Source organism: Rhinolophus sinicus, chromosome 13 (assembly GCF_057876585.1).
Source record: "Rhinolophus sinicus isolate RSI-liver-muscle chromosome 13, RSI-T2T, whole genome shotgun sequence".
Lineage (NCBI taxonomy): Eukaryota > Metazoa > Chordata > Mammalia > Chiroptera > Rhinolophidae > Rhinolophus > Rhinolophus sinicus.
In genome coordinates, this window is record NC_142513.1 from 59,438,376 (window position 1) to 59,462,756 (window position 24,381).

The window sequence follows — 24,381 nt, forward strand, 5'->3', positions numbered from 1 at the left end:
AGTTAGAGCAGGGACGGGGCGGCCGCAGCGCCGTCGGGGCTCACATGGCCCGCCTCCGGCCGGAAGCGCCCGTGACGCGCGAGCCCCGCGCTTCCGTCCCGCCCCTCGGCTTCCGGTGGTGCAGCGTTTCGGGCTGAGGCAGCTTTGTCAACATGGCGGGCAGTCTGAGCCGCTTGCTGGGAAGTCGTGTCGGTGCTGCCGTCGCTCGCCGTGGGTTCGCGACCCGAGGGGTGGCAGGCCCGGGCTCTGTCGGCCGCGAGCCGGATCCCGATTTCGACTGGGAGCCGGAGGAGCGGGAGCTGCAGGAGGTGGAGAGGTACCGGCTCCTTCCCGAGCCCTCAGCCTGAAGCAGGTCCTCGGCGCCCCGGCCCTGCAGGCAGCGCCCCCTTGGCGCCGGGCATCCTATTGCCGCATTCGCAGGGACCCGTTTCTTCCCGTTATCAGAGGCGCAGGGGCAGGTGTTCAGTTCCCTTGGAGCCATGGGTCCCTTCACTAGTGACGTATTTCATGACCCGTTTTTTAAAAAGTTGGGCAAGCTTAGGGGCTGTTCTAGGCGTTCGATTTCTGAGGCGCCGAACAAAGAAAAGAGGGCTGGGCACTCCGGTAATTAGCCCGAGACGCTTCAGCCACCCGTCTTGCTTGCACGCATGGCTTCTGCCGTTGGTTCTCTCCCCCAGCACCCTGAGACGACAGAAAAAAGCCATTCGGTTCCAGAAAATTCGGAGGCAAATGGAGGCGCCAGGTGCCCCGCCCAGGACCCTGACGTGGGAAGCTATGGAACAGATCCGGTAAGACTCCTGGTAGTTGGGATCTGCTGTGATGATAAGTGAAGAAGACTGGCGCCAGAATATTGTTGTTATATTTTCCATCACTTTAGATTTCTTAAAGAAAAGTAGAGTAATAACCACACACTTCTATAAGCCCGTCATCTTGATTTAATGGTTTTTAACATTAAGACACAGTTGGTTCATTTTGCCGAAATTTAAAAATACTAAATTGCAGACATCACAACATTATGTACATTTTTCTGAGGAGAGGATCTCTGTCTTAGAAAATCTTAAAGAGATGCTTTCATAAGTTTTAAGGTTTTTGTTTTGAATAGATTACATATAGTTCAAACAGCATAATGTTTGCACATTGAGAATGATTAATCCTGGTCAGTCTCCTATGGGTGCTATTTTTAAGAGTTTTTTGTGGCTTTTTCCAGGTTTCCTTATGCAAATACAAGCAATTTAAAAAAATTTCACCCAATCACAAACAGTGCTGTAAATACTGTCTATGTTATTTTCACTTAATGTATTCTATAGACCCTTCCCACTCCAGAAGAGAAAGCTCTTCATTCTTTTTTATGGAAATCATAGAATATCACAGTTTGGTTAACCAGTCTTTTATTTATTTGCTTATTTTTTAACCAGTCTTTTATTATGGGTACTTGGATTGTTTCCACTCGCTTGCTATCACAAGTAATAGTGCTGTCGTGAATAATTTTGTATACACATCACATCTGCCAGACGTCGTTGTTTTATACCTTCCCAGCAGTAGAGTTGCTGGGTCCATGGGCACATGGATTTGTCTTTTGATAAATATTGCCAAATAGTCCTTGATAGGTTATTTTCCATTCCCATCAGAATGACTCTTGAATTGCGATTCAGAATAAAGGGGATTCTGGAGAGCTCGTCAAGACGACTGGGCCTGTGGCGCCTCTCGAACAGCTTCCTCTCCAGTGCAGACCAACAGCTTTTTCAAATCTTCCTACCTGTCACCTCTTCTTTTGTGGTCAATAATGTCCTGTTACTTCAAGGGAAACAACGGGCCACTACGTAAGAAGCCTTTAAAGCTTCTTGCACTTCCTTCTTGTTTTCCATTCTCAATCCTGTACCCTGTTTACATTTCAGGGGAAATGGTAGCCCTTCACTTGTCTAGGACCAGTCCTGTGAGCTCTCAGTCAGATCCCTACCTAATTCCTCAGGGACCTACATCTGTCACCTTCAGGTTCTTTCATCGTTTTGTTCCCAGCTGGTTCCCTGGCTGCCTACCATTTTGTTTGTTTGTTTGTTTTGTCTGAAACCGTTCCCCACAAACCCATCAGTGATGTACTCAGTATTAGGAATAACTGACACGCTAGTCTTAATCGTCCCTGCCACTACAGGATTTGACCTTGTAGTCTGCTTTCTTGAAATTCTCTTCTCCCTTGACTCAGATACCACTCCTATTTCTAGAGCTGCTTTTCTGTTTCCTTCTGGGCTCCCCTCTTCTTCCTGTATCTTAAAGATTGTTATATTTTTAAGAGTTGTGTTCTTGGTCATTTTATTTCACCCTGTATATTTCCCCGCCTAATGTCAGCCACTCACATGGCTTTAACAACCTTTGCAAGTCATGTTGCCTTACGACTTCTAAATCCATCATCTTCAGTCCATGTTTTTCTTCTGAACTCTGTATATTCAGTTATGCACTAGACATCTGTTTGGATGTCACACAGGTTTCTTAAACTCAACATGTTGATCACTATGTAATTCTGCTTCTATTTTTGCTATAACCCTGAGTAGTCCCACCAATCACCCAAGCTGAAATCCTGAATCTCAGCCTGCTTCCTCCCCTAATATTTAGTCCCTTACCAAGTTCTACCACGTGGCCTTCCTAAACTATTTCTCGAGTCTTCCCTCCTGCTCACATTGCCACTGCTTCAGTTCATGCAGCCTGCATTGCTGTGACAGCCTCTTGCCCGATCTTTCCACCTCTAGTGTTGCCACCGAAAAGCTACCATTGGATTGAGCTTCAAATTCAAAATTTGCCCATGGCATTCCATGGCTTTAAATCCTTCCTTGGTTTGCTGTTGCTTTGGAATAAACTCCAGACTCCTAAGCATGACGTCTTGGTCTTGCTCTCCCTGTCAGACAAACGGAGCTATTCCCAGCATAGGTGACGTGCTGCTTTTCATTTCATACGCTCGCTCAACTGTCAGTGCTTTGGATCTCTTCCTCCTCTCCTCTTCTCTGCCAGCTCATTAGTCCTTTTCATCCTTTCAGACCAGCTCTACTGTGGACTTCCTGAAATAATTCCTGGGCCATGCTGCAAGTGTTGTGACAGCCTGTCCCTGGGCCTCCCTCGTGGGTGCTCTCCTAGCATCGTCTGCTATGACAGTCACCACAGGGTTGTCACGTGTGAATACATCTGTCTCTCCCTCTGGATTGTATGTTCTTTGAAGGGAAGGACCATTTTCATGCATTCCCCGGTATCTCATGGACCAGTGCACAGTGGGTGTTCAGTTGATGTGAAACTAAGAGGGGTTGGGTGTTGCTTTCAGCACATAGGGTTGGAAGACAGCCATTTAGTGGCAGGAGGTAGGCGATGCTTGCACTTCTCACAGGTTTGTCACTAGTATTATCAGCCGTTTTGATAGACTTCTCCACAACTTGAAAAACGACTCCGTTTTCCAATAGGTATTTACATAAGGAATTTGCAGAGACCTGGTCAGTTCCCAGATTGGCTGAAGGCTTCGATGTCAGCACCGATCTGATCAGAAGGGTTTTAAAAAGCAAGTTTGTACCCACATTGGAGCAGAAACTGAAGCAGGATCAGAAAGTCCTTAAGAAAGCTGGGCTTCCAGGCTCGGGGGAGAACTGGAAGGTTCTTTCTGCAGGCCACTCCGTGTCAGGCTCTTTGCTGATCCCAAGGGGGGAAACCTCATCCCAAGGCCAGGGTCACAGCACAACTTTGAAGATGACAGAACTGAATAGTCACAGTACAAACACACTGAAGAGACAGACGGGAAGGAATACAGGAATCCAGGGCCTGGAGAAGGAGCGCTTTGTGCCTGTCACTGCAGCCCTAGGTCATCAGAGAGCGCCGCAGAAGTGCTCCACCAGTGATTCTGAGGCCACCAGGGGAACGGCCAGTGATGGGCTGCCCGCTGAGAAGAAGCTGCAAGAGTGGAAGGCAGGGCGACCGGGAGACCAGAACTTCAGCAGCAAAGTCGTGCAGAGGGGGCGAGAGTTCTTCGATGACAATGGGAATTTCTTGTACAGAATTTGAACTGGAGCCTGGCTTGTCAAGTTGCCACGGGAAACACAGCTGGGCGAGTTGTTGGAACTGCCTGGATTTCCGTGTGTGGATTATCCCCTTGGAGTAGGCAGAAGTGATGAGCCTGCACGTGGGAGGAAAGCTGCTTGGATTTGAATGGGACAAGGGGCGGTGAGCTCCATAAGGCAGGTGTGTATGGGTGGGGGCGGCGGGCTGGGTGCAGTCCAGCTTCCTGGAGCCGTGGTCCTGGGCTGACCCATGTGGGTCCTCAGTGCTCAGCCTTCCTGCTTAGCCTCTGCGTTGAAAGCAGCCTGTGTTGCATGTGTTAGTAAGAGTTTCTGTGATGCTTGCGGTATATGTTTGGGAGGAAATGAAAAGTTTGCCTTCTGTCCTCATTTACTTCTTGATTAATGAACACTAACAGTTGTGGAACTGCTTAGTCAATGAGTTGTTTTCATCATGTGCAAAATAAAGTGAGATGGAGCAGTCTGTTCATTGGTGGTGTGGGATGGGAGGGTTTACCTGTGAGCCCTGTTTAATTTCCCCCAGTATTTATCCGTTACTATGGTTATTTGTCATCACCCGCCTTGCCCCCATTAGAACGTAGACCCCATGAGGGCAGGACACATGTCTGTTTGTTGCTGCAGTGTCAGCTCCCAACATAGATTTCAGTATTGGTTGAGTGAATGAAGAAATGGGGAACCTCATACCAGTCAGCCAGTCCACAGTGGCAGGAAGCCCTGCCTTTTACCTTTGCCAGTCTACCCACCCAGACCTCAGCCAACAACAAGCCCTCGCTCCCTCCAGGTTGACCTGTTCCTGTTCCATCCTGTCAATGTGTCTCACGTTCTAACCCACTGGGCACAGGTGCGGCTTCTGGTGGAGGAAGCAACAGATGACAGGCCTCTGGCTGAGCTGGAGAGGGCAGGTGTGGGTGGAGTGGGCACCTCGCAGCAACCTTGGGGCCAAGAGGTGGGCAAGCTGGACAATAGAAAGGACTTAAGTCTCTGTGCCCTGGAGGGTATATGTGTCACTCATCTGCTCAAGGTAGCCTCCACCTGTCTTCAGCTGAGATTTGATCTAAGGGGGTGGAGGGAGAAAAGCTCAGTATAAAATACGAGATGAGCTCTTGAAGCCCATTGTGAGCACAAAAGTTGTTTGCTCAACCTTACAGAGTTTTTCAGACAAAAAAGTAGGGAAAATATTGTAATGCAGTGAACTCCTTGTACCCATCACCCACCTTGAACGTTTAACAAATGGCCAGTCTTTGTTCATTATCCTCACTTATCCCACATTTCCCCTTCCTTATTTTAAAGCAACTTCCAGACCTATTTCACCTGCAAGTATTTCAGTTTGTATCTCAAGAGAGAAAGACTCCTTTTTAACAGACATATAAACCATTGCTATACCTTAAAAGTTTTAGTAATTCCTTAATATCAGCTAATATCCTGATAGAACATAATATCCTGATAGTGTTCTGTTTCATAAATGGCTTTTATGGTTGATTTCTTTGAATTGGGACCCAAACGAGGTCCACACCCTGCAACATTGCATTGTGTTGATATGTTCCAGAAGTCTTATTTATTCTAAAGTGGTTTCCCCTTCCACTTTATTCCCCTCACCATTTGACAGGTTACTTGTCCCATATAATTTCCTGCATTTTGGACACGGTTGATTTCATACTTATGGTGTCTTTTAAGATGTTCCCACCGCGCTATTTCCTATGAACTTGGAGTTAGATCGTGAGGCTCAGGTTAAATTTTTAGCAAGGGATGCTCTACTTAAGCCTCTTGTCAGGACATGATGTGATGTTACCATTGATTAGTGAGTTCAGGTATTGCCAGCCGCATCTATCCCTTGTAATGGCTCTCGTAAGTTCTTTTTCTTTTCCCCCTAATCAGGTAGATAACAATTACCATACCCCTGAAAATTCCCTAATTTGTCTTCCCAGGCAGTTCTCATCCCCAAAGTCAATCACTTTCCTGAAATTTTTTCAACATAGTTTTTCCTGTCCTAGAACCTTACATAAATAACATCATATAGATGCCACTCTCGTGTCTGACTTCTCGCATTTATTCAGTTATTTTTATTGTATAAATATGCCCCAGTCAATCCATTTTCCCAAGAAGGGCATTAATGAGTCAAAACTCCGGTATCCAAAGGTCACAGCCGCCGGGACTTAGCACCCATTGGATGCCAACTTGCACCTCTTCTCCCCCCGACCCCAATCCCACCTCCCATGCTTAAGGAGTCTTTCCTGCAGATCAGAAGCCCGAGATGTAGCGCGCCGCTCAATTTGACAGTAGGCTTGATTGACAGCCAAGATCCCCAATGATCAACGCCTTTCAGACTCCCAGTTGGGTTGCCCATTGTATGATGTTCTGAAAATCGAGCAAGTGCCCAACCCTTCCTTGAGTGGGTTAGGAGAATTGGGTGTGCCCTTAAACATTAGTTTTATCACAGGACCACTCCCCTGTAGCCAGAGATGAGACTGGGGCGTTGACGCGTTCTCTCATCTTCACATGTCCCTTCCAGGACGCCGTCCTCTTCCCATTAGGCCAAGCGCCGGTCGAGCGAACGGGACTTCCGGGAGGTCCAGGAAGTTGGTTCTCCCGGCAGGAGGCGGGGTTCTCCCTGCAGCGCGAAGTCTGCGGGTGTGGACCAAAATCCTGCTGACCCGCGGACTGGAGCAGGAAGGGCCGGTCGGGATACGGTGGCGACAGGTCTGAGACGAGGGTCGCCCGAGGCTGCGGCGGTCTGGCCGGGAGGTGGCCATTCATTCCTCCTGCGCAGCTGGAGTGAGGGCCGCCTTGGGGGCTCTTTCGAAGTCCGTGCCCAGGCCTGAAGGAGAGCCACCAGGCTTCTCCTAGCGGAGGGCGGCCGCCTTCTTCCACCCCGCCGTGCAGGTGACCGCTGCCATGGCTTTTCCCCACCGGCCGGACGCCCCGGAGCTGCCCGACTTCTCCATGCTCAAGAGGCTGGCCCGAGACCAGCTCATCTATCTTCTGGAGCAGGTCAGTGCCCGCCGCGTCTGGGGCCTTGACCACACCACAGTGTAGCGCTCCCTGGACGCCTGCGTCCTCCTCGCTGAGACCCCTTGGTCTTGTTCTTGGCGCTTCTGTGGCAGGTGCAAAAGAAAGCACTCAGTGAGGAAAACCAGAGGCCAGCAAGAGCTCGCTGCCCGGGACCTGGCCAGAGAGTTAGTTAATGGCAGTAACTCCCCCCCCCCCCCCCCACACACACACACAGGAAGACACCACTAGTGCCAGGCATCGCTGGGGATGGAAAGTTGGTGAAGACGTCTTGGTCATCGGGGATCTTACTCCAGTAGGAGCTGTATGAAGCCAATGGCCACACACGGTGTCATGTGGTCAAGGAATGACAGGGTGCCCGAAGCGTTCAGAATCCGCAATCATTTCTAGCGGGAGTGATGTAGGCGTTTGAAGGAGCTGGAATGTCAAGAAGAAGCATATTTGCCTTGGAGATGGGAGAGCGTGTTCGGGGCAGATGGACTGGTAGGAGCACAGCTGAGAAACCAGGGAGGAGAATGACCAGCAGTGACACAATGGGCAGCTACTGAAGAATTTCCCCCGTTGGTGGCGTGAAGCAAGCAACACTTGAAGATGATGCTAATGGCCATGTGTGGAGGGGGGTAAAGGGGAACCAGAAGACCAGTTAGGAGACCATAGACTGAAGGAATAAAGGCCCACACAAGATTAGTGACACGGGACATGGAGGTAAGGGATGGATTTTTAAGTCATGGCGGAAGAAGACTCACAGACTTATTGATTGGTTTTGAAGATTGAGGGAGGAGCAAAGCTGAGTTTAAGATTTTTGACTTGGGTTAATAAGAAAATGCTGCTGCTGCTATAATGGTAATTGATTACGTCTATAGTTATGTGTTTAATGTCCACATTCCCTACTAGATTGGAAGGTCCGCGTGGATAGGGTACGTGTCTGTTTTGTGTAACACTGTATACCCAGTGAGTGCCTAGCTTAGAGTCAGGCACCTAACATTCACTTAATAAACTTTTTTTTTTAAATGTTAACTCTTGTATTTTATTTTTAAAGATTTTTATGGGGAAGGGGAACAGGACTTTGTTGGGGAACAGTGTGTACTTCCAGGACTTTTTTCCAAGTCAAGTTGTTGTCCTTTCAATCTTAGTTGTGGAGGGTGCTGTTCAGCTTCAAGTTGTTCTTTCAGTCTTAGTTGTGGAGGGTGCAGCTCAGCTCCAGGTCCAGTTGCCGTTGCCAGTTGCAGGGGGCGCAGCCCACCATCCCTTGCCGGAATCGAACTGGCAACCTTGTGGTTGAGAGCCCACTGGCCCTTGTAGGAATCGAACCGGCAGCTTTTGGAGTTAGGAGCATGGAGCTCCAACCGCCTGAGCCACCGGGTCGGCCCCTCCATGTATTTGTAAAATAACCTGCTTTTGTTCACACTGCCGCCAGCCTCCATTAGGTCATCATTCACCGTCATATTCTTGGGCCGCTTGAGCTGTGGCATTAACCACATAGGTGGACTCTGTCTCTAGTTTCTCATGTCTCTAATCATTGTACCCACAGATCTCAGATTCATCCCACTGGAATTCCCAGCTGGTAGGGTGCTGCAGTGCAGAAAAGCTTTCTGCCCTGTTCCATAGCGGATCAGCTCCAAACTCTCTAACCGGGCATTTGGGGCCCACCCTTCATGTTCCAATTCTGGCCTTATTTTCCACCATTCCCCTCCATCAAGAGTTCTCAGCCTTGGTGCTATTGACATTAAGTAAGGGCTGATTAGCTCTTTGTTGTGGGGTCTCCTGTGCACTGTAGTGTCTTTAGCTGCATCCCTAAGCTCTACCCGCTGGATGCCAGTGGCACCCCCCGCCCCAAGTTGGACAATCAAATGTGTCTCCAGACATTGCCAGGTGTCCTCTGGGGCCAAACCATCCCTGGCTGAGAACCACTGCCCCATATGTACCTTATGCATCAGCCAAAGTGAATTGCTTGTTCTGTTCTTCCCGTTCAGCCTGTTCTCCTTCCCCGGCTTCGGCTGGATTGCCCTTTTACTATGTCACTGACAGCACCCTCCCCACTTGTCAAGGCCTAGTTGAGAGGAAACGTGCAATGAATTCCCTCTCCCTGCCACTCAGAGTGACCTCTCCTTCCTCTGGCCAGGTGAGAGAGCAGTGCCAGGAGTAATGACGGGGAGTCAGATGACAGGGACCTGGGGTGGGGAGTGGCTGGGTGACAGGTGAGGACTGTCCTGGGCTACGTGTTCTGTATTGAACGTAGGTTAGTTTTGCAACCAGAAGGAAAATGCTACTTAAAAAGAGACTTAGCAATGGGTGAGGGGCTGCAGGACGCAAGGGGGAGTTTGGCTTTGTTCCTCAGGAGAGCAGGGTGACTGGGAGATATAGCGGGGCAGACGGTGGAGAAGAGGGCAACGATGCAGGATGAGGTCACAGGCGAGCAGGAGGGCTGAGTGACACGGACTAGAACTTAGAACGAAGGTGAAATAGCCACTGGTACAGAAAATGGGAAGAAGACAAAATAGGTGACTGTGTAGAGAAATGTCAACTGGACATAATACTGACAACAAATAAGGAGCTGGCATCGATGAGGTCTGGCGCCCTTCCACCTCAGAGACTGCGTCTGTGAGAGAGATGGCTACGTGAGCTGTCAGCCGAGGGAGCTTGTGTGACCTATGCGTGACCAAATTTCTGTGTCTCCTTCAGCTTCCTGGGAAAAAGGACTTGTTCATCGAGGCAGATCTCATGAGCCCGTTGGATCGAATCGCCAATGTCTCCATCCTGAAGGTACCTGCCCCTTTCCCAGGCGGACCCAGGCGCCCCTTTCCTCATTGGGCAGTTTTTCTTTTGCTGCACAGTACAACTTACTAAGGCGTGGCTACCCTTGTGGGGGAAGGAGTGGGGAGCTGGATTGGGTGGGTGCGCAAAGGGGGGCTGCTACTGTGGTCTGCGTTGGTATCAAATTGCTTTACTTTTGCTGTTTCTGTCGACAGTTTGCGGAGGGTTCAGTGGGATGGTTGGCAGGGAGGCAGTTTGATTCCCAGAATTAGCACAAATAGGAGCCCTCCCAGAAGTCCCTGCCTTTGCATCACGCTTTGGGTTTTTTCCAAGCGCTCTGTGTCTCTTGTCCTGTTGGGTTCTCTCGGCAGCAACATGAAGTGGACAAGCTGTACAAGGTGGAGAACAAGCCAGCCCTGAGCTCCAGTGAACAGTGAGTGTCTGGAGAGTCCGGCTCGGCTCCGAGCTGGAGGAGGGCCCTGCACGTTTGCCCTTGATCTGTCCTTGGCAGAAATCTGACACCAAGGTGTTTGTGACACGGTTCTCCTCCCCACACTTTTATAGTTTCATGCCTGGGTTATACTCGAGCCCCCTAACCGGTCACCCTTTCTGCAGTTCGGCCCGTGTCCCGTTCTCTCCCTAATCCAGTCCGCCACCTCTAACCAGCGGGGTGAAGCTCTCAGAAATATTTTCACTGTGCTCTTCTCAAGCACCTCCAAGGCTTCCCTTACTGACCGAGCGTGACACGCGCTTTCACGTACGCATGCGTGCCTTCACCCTTTTGGCTGGTCCATTCACTCATCCTGAAATTGTCTCCTGTCCTCTGCGCTCCTGTATAAAGTACCCAGCCTTAGAGCCCAGCCCCACCGCCTCCACGGAGCTCTCTGGTGCTCTTCCAGTCCAGGGTGATTTTCTCCTCTGGATTTCCAGGCTGTTTAGGATTTATCCTGTTTACTTGGCACAGTCACATACTGCCTGTTGTCTAGTGTTTGTTTTTATTTTTACTATTTCTCAACCTTAAGTAATGTGTACCCTTTCTTGGAGGAAAAACTCCTGGATACACGGAGAACACATCCATGAACCTCTGTTCGAAAAACATACTTTCTTGTATTGTTTTTAACACCTGATTGATAGCATACACCACCCATATGTGCAGCTTCTTTTGGCTAACAGTTTGTGAATTATTTGAGAGCCACCACTCCCGGGTCCGCCCTAGGGCCAGTAAGTGTTCCCAGCCCAGCATGGTGTGCCTGCTGTCCTGAGGGGTCTTCTGTGGGCAGCACGTGGAAGGCCACGGTGGCTGGGACGAGAACTGCAGGCCTGTCGCGAAGAGCCGGTGGTGAAAGAGCTGGCATTATCTCAGTTTCTGCTAAGCTGCTATCGCCAACTTCATGGTTTTTCTTCACTGAGGGTTTTTAATTCATTTTTCTTTTCCTTTCTCTCCCATAGATTGTGCTTCTTGGTCAGACCCCGCATCAAGAATATGCGGTACATTGCCAGTGAGTGTGCCGTGGGGGACGTGTCTGTAAGCCCTGGGAGGGGGCAGGAGCTAAGGCCTTGGCCACACCACGAGGAGCGGGCGTCTGCTTCCTCGCTCCTCGTCTAACGGACGGCCCCGCCTTTCTGGGCTGCACTCCTTCTGTCTGTAGATCTTGTCAATGCTGACAAACTGGCCGGCCGAACTCGCAAATACAAAGTGATCTTCAGCCCTCAGAAGGTGAGTTTGGATCCTGGTGGCAGTGGGATAGGGTAGAACAGGACCGAGAACTGCGAGGGGCAAGAGGCCAACAGCGGGACCTCCCTCAAAGCCTTAGGTGTGTCTCAACAAATCCCTGTCACTGTCTCATTAACGTAGACCTGATTGTGTAGCAGAGGCTGTGTCACCAAACTGCCCCAAATATAGATTGTGGAACTATGGGAAGTGGCCTCTACAGATTTCTGTAAATGCAAAGATTGACACTTTTGAAGTAGAACCTGCCACGTCTGCTTTCTAACACAGGTTCCTGCATAGTAATGGTACACGATGTCGGGGACGTTCACTGACTTTCTTCTAGAGCCGTTTGATGATAAATACAGTAAATCATTGCCCCACGCTCAGCCTTTTCTTACACAGGAAAAGAACCTCAGAGAGCATGTTACTCCACCCCAGCTTGAGCACCTGAGGGCACTGAAGCCCAGGTCACACAGTGAGTTAGCAGAGCCAGGCCAGGTTCCTCCCGTCTTTATCTCTATGATTACAGTGAGTGTTTGGCGATCTGTCAGCGTAACTGCGTTTCTTGATTCCATGAGGCGCCCCTCTGGCCCCCACATCGGTGCATCGTAGGTATGTCCTGGAGCTCACCGACTGGAAGGAAAGCTCTACCAGGTTTTCAGGTTTTCACACTGCCCGCATGGGCCGGTAAAGCAGTACCCAGCAGTACATGCCACACCTAGAGCAGGTAGAAATCAACGCTGAGCGGCTAGGGATTTGTTCCTTTTCAATTTTCCCAAGAAAACTCTAGAGAAAATAGAAGACTAAAGACACTGGAGCCAAAGTGTGAATCCTTGCTTTCGTACTGATTGCCTGTGTGGTCTTGGCTAAGTTACTTAACTGCTCTGTGTCTCAGTTTTCTCATCTATAAAATGGAGTTGATAATGGTACTCAGCTTAGCTCTTTTAATTTAAATTAAAATTAAAATTAAATTAAAATTTTAATTAAATAAGGTGACTTTCAGTTTCTAGTGGAATCCTAGGCTTATATTGTTATCTTCTCATGAAAAAGGAGTGAGGAGCCAGGGAGCTTCCTTTAAAGACTGTTTGAAGATTGATAGCACAGTCTTCCAGCTGTTCATCCTGTTGAGGAATACAGATGTGTCACATGTAACATCACCAGGGCAAGGAATTACTGAATAAGATACGCTGTCAGAATTACAGGTTACTTTTGGATGTTATTAGAGGAACTATGACAATAATTTCTAGTTTTTGGAGTCTCACAAAACCTTTTTTCCCCCCAAATTATACTTCCGAGGACAGATGTGTTTAAACAATGACTAAAACAGGTGGTAACAGTTTCAAATAACCCTACAAACCCCCATATTACACAGAAAACTAAAATTGATATTTTCATGAATTTTCTCCATCATCTACGTCCTATCTAATTAAGTTCTTTGACCTCATTTTATGTCACAGGAAATCTCTTGCTGAGACTCCCTTTGTTAATTATGAAAATTGGCAGTTTTCAAACTGGGCTCTGGAATTCCATTCGTTAGCGTAAAGGGTAGGCCTGTGGCCTTCAGAGATGAGTGAGGGAAGCATAGGACTGTGGTGTAACAGGAAAATAAGGAGCACGCAGCATTCGTCTTCCACACCTCACGGAGTTATAGGGATTAAGAGATTTAGTCCTAAGAACAGTAACGATCATGGTTAGTCATGTAAAATGCTTGATAGACGTCCATTGTCATTATTGTCACCATCATTGTCAGATGGAGTGCCTTCTGCCTTCCTCATTACGGCCAAATTTTTCCTCCTTTTCCCACTTGTCTCAGAGCAGGAGGAGACAGTGGTCTTTTCCCATCTAAGTGCAGCTGGCGCACCGTGTTCATGGCCCCGTCCCTGCATTTCTTCCCCATTCTCTTGCTTCATCAGGCAGAACCTTTCTCTTCTGTGAGTGACCGTGTCTGTCCCTTCTAAACAATTCTCCCTCTGCCATCTCCTCTCTGTCAGGGGCTCTCCCTTTTTTTGTGGCCAGACTTTTGTGGAGAATTACCTGCTGCCACCGCCTCTGTTGGTTCACCTCCACCGTCATCTTTAAATGTAGTCCCCTAAGAGTCTGTCGTCAAATGCAGTGATGTCTGGTTCATGCACGTCCTACGTGACGGCTCTGGCACTTGACACTGTTGCTCATTCTTCCTTGAGACTCTGACCGCCCCTGCTTGCAGAGCTGCCATTTTCTCCTATTCCTGCCTCTGTTCTTTCTCGGTCTCCTCCGCCAGGTCTCACACTGTGCACCCCTCTATTTTTGGTGTCCCCTAGAGTTCTGTCCTGAGCTCTGTTCTCCTGTGTTCTTTTCTCTTGAACAAACCACCCACTTTACCTGCAGCTTATGTGCCACTGACCCCCAAGGCTGTATCTCCAGATCCCTCAGTGTCTCCAGGGGTCCTGAGGACATGTCCCACCAGGACGCCTCTCCCCACCACTGCTCCTTACCTCCCACCTCTGTAGCGCGCTCACGCCCTCCCTTCTCTGCGTGGAGGACTCACCCTTCCGTGTGACAGCCGAAGTACCTTCTGTGTAAAGCTTGTCCCACCTCTCAGGGAGAAAAAAAGCAAATAAATGAAATGAAATGGCTGAAAGGGGAATGAAGTGTTGGGCTAATGACTCCTTTCTAGATCTAAGAGTCTGGGTTCTCCTACTGGGTTCAATAAGTATCGTCCTCATTAGCGACTGGGGAGGAATTCCACGGGCAGGGAAAGAACAGAGACGAGGTGTTGACTAATCAGCTGCTTTCCTCTTTCAGTTTTATGCCTGTGAGATGGTGCTTGAGGAAGAGGGGATCTATGGAGGTGAGAGGAGATGAATGTGAGTGAAAGGGGGAGAACATGAGGAAGAAGGAAATAACTGTCATTCCCCCGCCCTCTCCTTTCCCTGTCTCATTCCTGTTGGCCTGAGCGTGGGAATGAGTGGGATACTGAGGGGATGTGAGGGCTTACAGATGGAGATCGTCACGTGTTTCTCCCCTTACCTTCTAAGACGCCCACAAGGGGGGATTGTGCCCCCCGCTGTGTGTTCCCCAGGCAGCACCAGCCTGACCACAGCAATCCCTGCAGAGAATTCTGCAGTGGCTCAGGAGAAGGCCCAGATTCTTCCCCATGGCTTCCCACACCTTCCTTCTTCGGGCCCCTCCCTGGGGGCCCGCCCCTTTCTCCTGACTCGCTTCCCTCCATCGGTGGGGACTTCACGTGCTGGTCCTGTTGCCTAGAACATTCCCCACCCTACACCTTCTTGCCTACCCAATTCTTACTCAGATTCTAAGCCGAAATGTCACTTCTTTAGGGAAGCCTTTCCCCACCCCTAGATGAGGTTTGATCCCTGAATGTTTGTGCTCACGGGCTGCTGTTTCACCTCTTTGGAGCACAACTGTGCTGAAATCCATGTGGCCTAGCTCTCCCACGAGGCTGTAAGAATGTCCCCAGCGCTTAGCCAGTGCTTGCGCGCCTGCAGCTTTCCATCAGTATTTGTCAAGTCAGGAATGAGTGTTTCCTCAGCGCTTTTGGTCAGCACGCAAATGCGAACACACCCCGTCACATTGTGTGACAGCCTGTCCTGTACCTGTCTCCTTTCATTACCAGACTGAGCCCTTCAGGGCACAGGCTCTGTCTTACTCATCCGTGAGTGTCCGCACTCAGTGCAGTACTTGGCGTGCGGCAGACGCTCAGGTGTTTTCGCATGACTGGCGGGCCTTCTGTTCCGTGTGGAGCCACGTGCTTTGCAGGGCCGCTGATGCTCTCTGTACCCGCAGATGTGAGCTGTGACGAGTGGGCCTTCTCTTTGCTGCCTCTCGACGTGGATCTGCTGAGCATGGAACTGCCAGAATTTTTCAGGGACTACTTCCTGGTAAATGCGGGGCCCTTGGGTCTTGGCATCAATAGATGGGGACAAACATGGGATCCGGTGGGCTGGCCATATCGACGTACCTTCCTCCAAGCTCTCTCTGATTATGCGTGATAGTGACGGGGAGATTGAATGCTGCTGATGTGTCCGTGGGACTGCTTTGGGGGTCAGTGGAAATGATCTTTCAAGTGTCCCCCACACCCTGCCTTCCTGCTCCAGGGCTCTAGGGCTAGCTGCTTTTCAGATGGGTCTGTCGGGTCGACCCTTGTGTTTGTGGCCCTTGCAGGAAGGAGATCAGCGCTGGATCAACACTGTGGCCCAGGCCTTGCACCTTCTCAGCACTCTCTATGGGCCCTTTCCTAACTGCTACGGCATTGGCAGGTGTGCCAAGGTGAGCGCTGGCGTCCTGTGGTCCTGACAGCCGCAGCCCCCGGTTCTCTGCCCGCTGAGGATTGTCCCGGGCCATCTGTGACATGAGCTGTATGCTTCACCTTGCCTTGATGGCGGCTCAGAGAAGAGAGCTTGTGCGGCTGGCAGAAAGGCAGCCAGGCCTCCTGGGCAGTTTCCTACATCTCTTTTTGTCTTTGCTATGGGGAGGGGCAGGGAGGGATACGAACAGAGGGGAACAGGACAGGTAATGTTACTACTTGGCTCCCGTCTTGGGGTCAGGGAGGTGTCACAGGGAAGGGGCTTGCCTGTTTCGGTAGGTGTGGGGCTCCAGGCGGGACCTGGAGGACGCGAGATCGAGAATGTCTTGTGTTTCTTACAACTGCGTATGAATCTGTAATCTCAAAATAGAAAAGTTTAACTAAAATAAAACAAAATTAAAAATTTGGGAAAAAGAACAGAAAGAATTTCTTGGTCGCTGGCAGATGTCACATGAATTGTGGAGGAAGCTGGAGGAAGAGGAGGATGGCGAAGCCAAGGGCCGAAGGCCTGAAATTGGACACATCTTTCTCCTGGACAGAGGTAACCTGCGCTCGGCGCTCCTCTGGGCTGTGGGAGCCATGGCATGTGGGAAACAGGGCCCCGTTAGGCCCTCACATTGGGCTGGGAATGCCAGCGTTGATCGGGAGCCTGGGCCTAGTGCCCTGGGGAAGGCACTCGAGCTGATACCGAGCAAATGGGGTCAAAGGCGGGGTCGGGGGGCCCCTCACAGTCGGGGATCTTGGTTTCAGACATGGACTTTGTGACGGCACTTTGCTCCCAGGTGGTTTACGAGGGCCTGGTAGATGACACCTTCCGCATCAAGTGTGGTAAGTGGCGTCCTGGCAGGAGGGAGGTGGTCCTGAGGGGCTCCTGGGGCCTCCCGCATGGGGCGGGGCTGCTGGGGGACACCCAGGCCTGAGGGAGCTGCCGGCTCCCGAATAGTCGGGAGGACGGTTACCGGCAGTTCCGGGAAGGGTAGGAGAAGGAAGGCCTCGTCCCAGCTCCTCATAGCTGTCCCCTCTGCTCTCCAAGGGAGTGTCGACTTTGGCCCCGAGGTCACGTCCTCTGACAGGAGCCTGAAGCTGCTGCTTAACGCTGAGGATAAGGTGAGGGTGGGGGCGCTCGCTGGGCATTTCCCCAGGGGCTGTGGGCACCAGCTCTGGGTGGGGAGGCTGAGGCCACGGCAGAGAGGGGGCCCCGCCAGTTCAGAGCGTACCCCAGAGCACACAGCAGGCATTTGACATCTGCTGTTTGATACCAGCTCAGCTTTCTTCGTGCTTTTGTTGCAACAGCTGGGCACCCTCCCTGTGCCATCGTGACACTAATGAGGGGGAAGGAACAAGGTCGGTTCTGTTCAGTAAGTGGTTCCTGTCTTGCTCCCTCGCAGGTGTTTAGCGAGATCCGCAACGAGCACTTCTCCAATGTCTTTGGCTTCTTGAGCCAGAAGGCCCGGAACTTGCAGGCCCAGTATGACGTGAGGCTCCAGGCCGGGGTCCTCTGTTCTCTTTCCTCAGTGGCTTCCCCAGGCTGCTGCCCCTCGGTGACCCCTCTGCTCCACGACAGGCTCCTTGTCTTTTGTCTGCGGTTGGTGGGAACCGAGGGAGGGCAGTGGTGCCCCGTGTCTGAGGGCGGCCGCGGTGACCTGAGGCGCCCTCCCCACAGCGCCGCAGAGGCATGGACATCAAGCAGATGAAGAACTTCGTCTCCCAGGAGCTCAAGGGCCTGAAGCAGGAGCACCGCCTGCTGAGTCTGCGTAGGTCTCAGTGCGAGGGGATCACGGCGGGAGCGCTGCCCCGGACAGCAGACAGATTACGCTCACATTTGCTCTAAAGTGGGAGGAAGTGCTTCTGCCTTTGGCCTTGAGGTTTCTATTCTTCTGGACAACAGAGGAGTATCCTCTAGAAGCAGGAGTATGTCAGCTGGCTTTTCGTCCTCTCCGCAGATATTGGGGCCTGTGAATCCATCATGAAGAAGAAAACCAAGCAGGACTTCCAGGAGCTCATCAAAACCGAGCATGGTGACCGCAGTGGCCGTGCCCGGCTCCTTCTGCTGCCTCCCTGCTCCCAGCCCCACCCCACCCTGAAAAGATGCTCGCTGGCTCTGTGGGACGCTGCTTCCTGTTAGAAGTCCTGGGGTCCCTTAAGCCACCCCAGGATGGAGGAGGAGTTGGGGAGACGCATGCCCGTTAGCATAGGTGGCAGAGCCTGAGCTGCCCGCCCTCCCAGTGACAGGCTGCCCTCTGATTACCCACAGCGCTGTTAGAGGGCTTCAACATCCGGGAAAGCACCAGCTACATTGAAGAGCACATTGACCGGCAGGTGAGCAGGTGGTGGGGCTGTGGGAGGGGCCTTGAGCGGTGGGCTCCGCCTCCAGCGGAAGGTAGAGGAGGGAAGAACGTGTCTTAGGAAAGTTGGATTCTCAACTCTTTCTTCCTGTGTAGGTGTCACCCATAGAAAGCCTTCGCCTCATGTGCCTTTTGTCCATCACCGAGAATGGTGAGCCCCAGGGACCAAAGATGCCGATTGAAAATTATACCTTAGGGATACAAGAAATGATTTTTTTTTTTAAGATTTTATTTGGGAAGGGGAACAGGACTTTATTGGGGAACAGTCTGTACTTCCAGGACTTTTTTCCAAGTCAAGTTGTTGTCCTTTCAATCTTAGTTGTGGATGGTGCTGTTCAGCTTCAAGTTGTCCTTTCAGACTTAGTTGTGGAGGGCGCAGCTCAGCTCCAGGTCCAGTTGCCCGTTGCTAGTTGCAGGGGGCACTGCCCACCATCCCTTGCGGGACTCGAGGGATTGAACTGGCAACCTTGTGGTTGAGAGCCCACTGGCCCATGTGGGAATTGAACCAACAGCCTTCGGAGTTAGGAGCATGGAGCTCTAACCGCCTGAGCCACTGGGCCGGCCCCAGAAGAAATGATTTTGAATGACACAGATAAATATCATAGCAGGCAGAATCTTTTCCTGTCATTTTGTGGATTCTTTCCCCTATAAAATTAAAGCAATTTTTGTTTTGAGGGAAACATCCCCAGGATAATTGAGTGTCCCCAGCCTAAGCAGGACCACATCCGGGCCCCCCAGAATAAGGCCTGTCACATTTTAGGACTACGGAGGCATAGGACAGAGCGGTACATCTCTCTTTCATCCGTCTGGCCTCCTACCCTCAACAAGGTTTCATAGCTCAGTCTAGGAACAAGGGGCAGCCAACCAATTTCATAAACATTTCCAAAAGCCCAGATTCTGCAGCCTTTAATGGCAACTTATTTTGCTACTGAAGTCTTCTTTAGTTGGTGAAAATTCTTTAAGGTTGCTCTCTACCTAGAGAAGGGGTTTGCTTGTTCTAAGTTTCCTGTATTCTTACCTCAATGGAGGAAAACACCTGAGACTGTACTTTGGATCCTGTAAACACTCTAACTACTCCTCAGTAGCTGTAAGGCAGTTCCCAGTAGAACAGGCCCACAGCCCAGAAGAAGTGCACGGGAAGTCCCTTCCTTTCCTCCTGCCATGTCCTGCCCCCATCCCCACCACGCTGAGCATTCGTTCCAGGTCCCTCTGCACCCAGTGTCAGGGCTGTTCCTTGGAACTCTCAGATCCAGGCTTTGTCTTTCAATAATCCAACTTAAATTGAAGAGTCCATTTAGAATCAGCTGTATAGGGTGCACGGTTAACATCATTTACCGAATCCTTCCTTCTGTTTGAGGTTTGTTTTTGGGGGGAGACGGGTGGTTTGTTGGTTGGTGGGTTGGGCTGTATATTTTAGGAAACCTCAGCTGGTTCATGAACCTGTCGTATCTTCCTTACCCTCAGGTTTGATCCCCAAGGATTACCGATCCCTGAAAACACAGTATCTACAGGTGAGGCCAGGAGAATGTCTTCTTGAGGGCACTTGGTGGAGGGAGGTCACTGGACATTTTTGAAAGAGGCAGAAGAGGACACGGCCCCTTTCCCGTCCCCGTCCCTATCCCGTTTCCTTCGGGCCTCCCTCTTAGGGGGTGTAGGGACAGTCGGCACTCAGGGCCCCTTGCCACTGCCTGTTTCTCCCACTCCCGATTCTCACAGTGGGTGCACCAGGTACTGAGTTCTCCCTCCGGGACTCTCCCTCACTGTAGGCCCTTGTGCGGCATTAATAAGCTTCCTTCCAGGTCATTCTCTAGGCTTCTCTCCTCTGTGAAGCCTCCCCATCGTCCTTCTATCAATTGCTTCCTCTGAGCTTTAATGGTTTTGCGTTGCCTTTATTCTTCTGGGTTTGGTATGTAGTTATTTCTGGTAAGAAAATCTTTCACCCAAACAATGTGAGCTCTTCAGGGCACAGGCTGCGTAAGCCTTCCCCCTTCCCCTCCGTGTCACCAGTGCTAGATCCTTGGTAGATGCTTAGTGAAGAGCTGGGTTGCATTTTCTTCAGAGCTATGGCCCTGAGCACCTGCTGACCTTCTCCAACCTGCGGCGAGCGGGGCTCCTAACAGAGCAGGCCCCTGGGGAGACTCTCACGGCTGTGGAGAGTAAAGTGAGCAAGCTGGTGACGGACAAGGCTGCAGGTGAGCAGGGCGCGCAGGTAACCTCTTCCCCGCACCCTTCTCCAACCGGCAGGGCACCCTGGGAGAGAGAGAATGGGAAGGAGAACGTGATTCCTTTCTATGACTGCATTACTACTATTTCTGCTAGTAGGAAGCATTTCCATTTATTGAATACACCACGTGCTAAGGTCTTTAGATATCGTTTCTCATTTAATCCTCACAAAGGCTAGTTTTATCCCTATCTTACAGAGGAGGAAACTGAGGCTTAGAAAGGTTAAATGACTTGTCTAAGGGCCCTCAGCAAGTCCCATTAGAACCCAGGTTGGTTTGACTCCAAGACCCATACACTTAACCAGTAAACTGGGGTTGCCCTGCAGACGGCATTTAGTAGGGAGCTGGCACCCTGTAGGAGGAGAAGGACAGGGTGGGGAGAAGGTGCTGAATGTCTTCATTAGTTGCAGGGACTGGGGGATGAACGGCTCAGAGATGTGACAGGTCCTGTCATTTCCTGAATGGCACTGCCTGTGGCAGTGTCATGAACCCACAGACTTTAGATGAAACCCAGCACCGATTTCTTCCCCAGGAAAGATCACTGATGCCTTCAGCTCTCTGGCCAAGAGGAGCAATTTTCGTGCCATCAGCAAGAAGCTGAATTTGGTATGTGGAGCAGGGACAGACAGGGGAGGCTGCAGGCTCAGTTCTTGTGGCGTACTCTGAGTCCCCAGAGACCTTTCTGTTGTTTTGATTTTATAAAGATCCGATCGTTTGGTACCCTGATAGCATCAGCTTAATTTAATAAGGAGACAAGACACACAGATTCATTCGGTGAATAAACACGTAGTAGGCACCTACCTACCACCAGTGCCGGACAATCGGCTGAGTGCTGCTTCAGTGACAGACGTGTCCTATGTCATTGAGGGGTCAGCAGAGGGGCACCCCTCCCTCCAACCCCTCACAGGGAGCTGGGGACTCATTCACGAGAATCGGCGGGTACTGAGCAGAAGCTTGAATCTTCGGTGATGGATTCTGTTTTTTGTTTCAGGGCTATTGCTGGTTTAGATGAAGTAAGACTCATCCTTGGGGACCTGCCACTTTTCCCTGACCCTGTAAAAGAGTGGGGAGCTGTCCCGTGCCTCATGTGGTCCCCTTTGCCCTTTAGATCCCACGTGTGGATGGCGAGTACGACCTGAAGGTCCCCCGCGACATGGCGTACGTCTTCAGTGGTGCTTACGTGCCCCTCAGCTGCCGTGTCATCGAGCAGGTGACCACAGTGACTCCCGCTCCCATTTATGTTTTCATGTTCCTTTAGTCCCTGGTCTGTCCCAACTTTTAGCTGCTCTTGTAACTAGCAAACAGCGTGACAGCTGGGCTGCTGCAACCTTCCTTTCCCAAGTCTGGTCCTGTCTTAGCCCTGAGACTGGCATTCATGCCTCCCCAGGTGCTGGAGCGGAGGAGCTGGCAGGGCCTGGACGAGGTGGTGCGGCTGCTCAACTGCAGCGAGCTGGCGTTCGCAGGTGCGCGGCTTGGGCGGCGGGCGGCGGGGCGGACGGCGGGCGGCGGGGCGGGCGGCTGGCCCGGGGCGAGGTGCCAGTGATGAGCCCCCCCTACCCCCGACCTGCACAGGCCTGACCAAGGAGGACAAGGCGTCCAGCGAGTCCCTGCGCCTCATCCTGGTGGTGTTCCTGGGCGGCTGCACGTTCTCGGAGATCTCAGCCTTGCGCTTTCTGGGCAGAGAGAAAGGTAAGCGGGAACAGAGAGGTGACGGCAGGCCTCTGTGGGATCGGGGTCCCAGGGCCGTGCTCAGGACGGCTTCACTTGCTGTGGGCTGACGAGCGTGGAGCCCCGTTCCGCCCGGCGAGGCACGCCATGCCCTGAGCATGGCACTGACGGGCTGTCTGTAGCCGGCTGCTCTGGCCCAGCCGGGGCTGCGGACCTGGAGGGGCTCCGTAGGGCATGGCTGGTGTTGGGGGCCGGTGATCTGCTGGTCGTGGCATATGTGGCTACTTTTGGCTCCTCAGGGTACAGGTTCATTTTTCTGACGACAGCGATCACAAACAGTGCTCGCCTCATGGAGGCGATGAGTGAGGTGAAAGCCTGAAGTTTTCCCTGCCAGTCTGAAGCCTCCACACGTTCCCCAAAGGGAGGCAGGAGCTGGGCTCCCAGCCGCACAGTGTCCACCACCCACCCTGCTAAGCGCTGGGGAGCCCGGGCCTTGTTTGGGGCTGGAGAACACATCTGAGGAGCGTTCACTTCCTGCTCCCGGGACATCTCTCTTTTTTGTTTATGAAGTACAGCCCAGGCTGGGAAGCTAATGGGAGGAGAAAGAGCTTTTGCAAAATCCTGTTTGAGTGTTATTGTAAATAAAGCCTCTACTCTCAAATGTAGTACGTTTAGTTCCGGACCAGCACTTCCATCTGTATTTGTGACGCACAGGGGGCCTCATGTCTTCTCGGCCTGGTCTGGGTCTCCCTTGGCACTTGCCCTGTGCTGGAGTTTCCGGAACCGTAAAACGAGGGGGAGGGTTAGGTAGATGGTCAGTAAACACCTCCCAGTTCTAAATCCTGCAACTCATTACACTTGGAAAAACAAAAGTGTTTTTTGTTTTAACTTAAGGAGGCACCTTCGTTTTAAGCCTTTGGTTTATTACCGAGTGAAAGATTGTGTGCCCTGTTAGGGCAGTTTCGGGCATCGGCAAACGGTGCCGCACACACTTCCCCAGTGCCGTCTTCATTGCTGGTTCTGGTGGCCTTCCTCTCCCTTCCCGTTAAACATTGTGAACTATAGCGGCATCTGTCAGTGGTCTCGGCCGCCCTTTTCTGACTTGATCTGACAACCACCCTTTCCTTCTTGAAATTCTCGTCCTCAGCTCCCTTGATGCGTTTTCATCCTCCTACAGTCTCCTAGGTCATACTTCCATCTCGATTTCTCCTCTCTCCTACCCGTCTGTTGACATCTCTCTCTGTCCTTTGTCGTCATCCACTTCCAGAGCTCAGGCTCCATGTGAGCGTTGCGCCTCACACTAGTATCTCCAGCCTGGTCGTTCCACAGGCACTTCAAACTCCGTGTCTAAAATAAGCTCCCAAACCGAACCTCCTGTCCCCACTTTGCATCCCTAAGTCTGTTCCTCTCCTTAACATTCTCGTCTACCCACGTTTTGTTTGTGTAAGGAATCATATCCTTGACCCCAGATGTTTTTCTTTTTATTCCCCTGCACTCCGCTGGTCCTGTCCTCGACCCATCACTTTTAAATGCTTCTGGTTCATCCCCTGACCATCCCCATGGTAGAGGTACTTACGGGTTTTTGCCTGGGTTTTTGGAAGACTGGCCCAGTTGCTCTGCTGATCTGTTCCCCAGTGCTGCCACTTATGAAAAGAAAGATCCAAACCTGTGGTGTTGAATCATCAAAAGTATTCTTTCCATAGAATGATGGTGCTGTATAGTGCACATGCCAAGGAAAATGCACACCTCAAGTATCCAGCTAGATTTTTGACAGGCTACGACAAGCTAGTGTGCAAGATCAAAGGCACAGCTGACAGGGCTGTTAGTTTAGAAAGAACGTGTGGCAGTCAGAAAAGGATGGTATGGCCAAGGGAATAAACAGTGGCAGTGAATTGCACTTACATTCCAGAACAGTGCTGTCTAATAGAAATGTAATATGACCCTGTAAAAGGGTCCTGCGCTTATGTACACTACACAGTGTTTCAAACGCTGAGTATATGCTCTGAATACATACGTATCTTCCTAGTTAGCTTCAGAACTCGTGTAAGAGAAATGATAGCAAAATTGTCTTATCTCTGGATACTTATCATACTGGCCCTGGGGACATGTCTGAGGATCACACATTTTTGAACCTTTCTGAAAAACTCTCAAGGTCATCAACCAAGAGTACCAGTAAATTTAAAAAGTGGTGCCACTGTATCAGCCAGGTGAACATTTGGCATGCTGCTGACAAAAAAATATTTTGAAGACACTAATGAAATTCTTCTGAAAGTGAGAAAAACATGGTCCTGAAGGTTTACTTTTCCTTCATGGAAAGCCAATG

At 51.0% G+C, this 24,381-nt stretch overlaps 2 protein-coding genes across 3 annotated transcripts; both read left to right on the forward strand.

Annotated features, from left to right (window-relative positions):
* Nucleotides 1-21: 21 nt before the first annotated feature.
* Nucleotides 22-4,509, forward strand: NGRN (neugrin, neurite outgrowth associated). The gene is made up of 3 exons (XM_019718048.3): nucleotides 22-316; nucleotides 678-788; nucleotides 3,441-4,509. The coding sequence occupies exons 1-3, from the start codon at nucleotides 153-155 to the stop codon at nucleotides 4,030-4,032; spliced, it is 867 nt and encodes a 288-aa protein (XP_019573607.3). The 5' UTR covers nucleotides 22-152; the 3' UTR covers nucleotides 4,033-4,509.
* A 2,099-nt stretch (nucleotides 4,510-6,608) lies between these two features.
* VPS33B (VPS33B late endosome and lysosome associated) lies at nucleotides 6,609-22,723 on the forward strand. 2 transcript variants are annotated; one of them, XM_019718050.3, is made up of 23 exons: nucleotides 6,609-7,034; nucleotides 9,735-9,815; nucleotides 10,178-10,239; nucleotides 11,256-11,305; nucleotides 11,456-11,523; nucleotides 14,302-14,347; nucleotides 15,304-15,398; nucleotides 15,682-15,786; nucleotides 16,268-16,364; nucleotides 16,574-16,651; nucleotides 16,857-16,930; nucleotides 17,212-17,298; nucleotides 17,487-17,577; nucleotides 17,767-17,841; nucleotides 18,078-18,142; nucleotides 18,265-18,319; nucleotides 19,633-19,679; nucleotides 20,228-20,360; nucleotides 20,923-20,996; nucleotides 21,499-21,600; nucleotides 21,778-21,853; nucleotides 21,963-22,079; nucleotides 22,358-22,723. In XM_019718050.3, exons 1-23 carry the CDS (start codon nucleotides 6,939-6,941, stop codon nucleotides 22,435-22,437), a joined length of 1,854 nt encoding a protein of 617 aa, XP_019573609.2. In that variant the 5' UTR covers nucleotides 6,609-6,938; the 3' UTR covers nucleotides 22,438-22,723. The 2 variants fall into 2 exon arrangements, with proteins under 2 accessions (XP_019573609.2, XP_019573610.2); XM_019718051.3 differs by having other exon boundaries at nucleotides 6,629-7,757.
* Nucleotides 22,724-24,381: the final 1,658 nt, after the last annotated feature.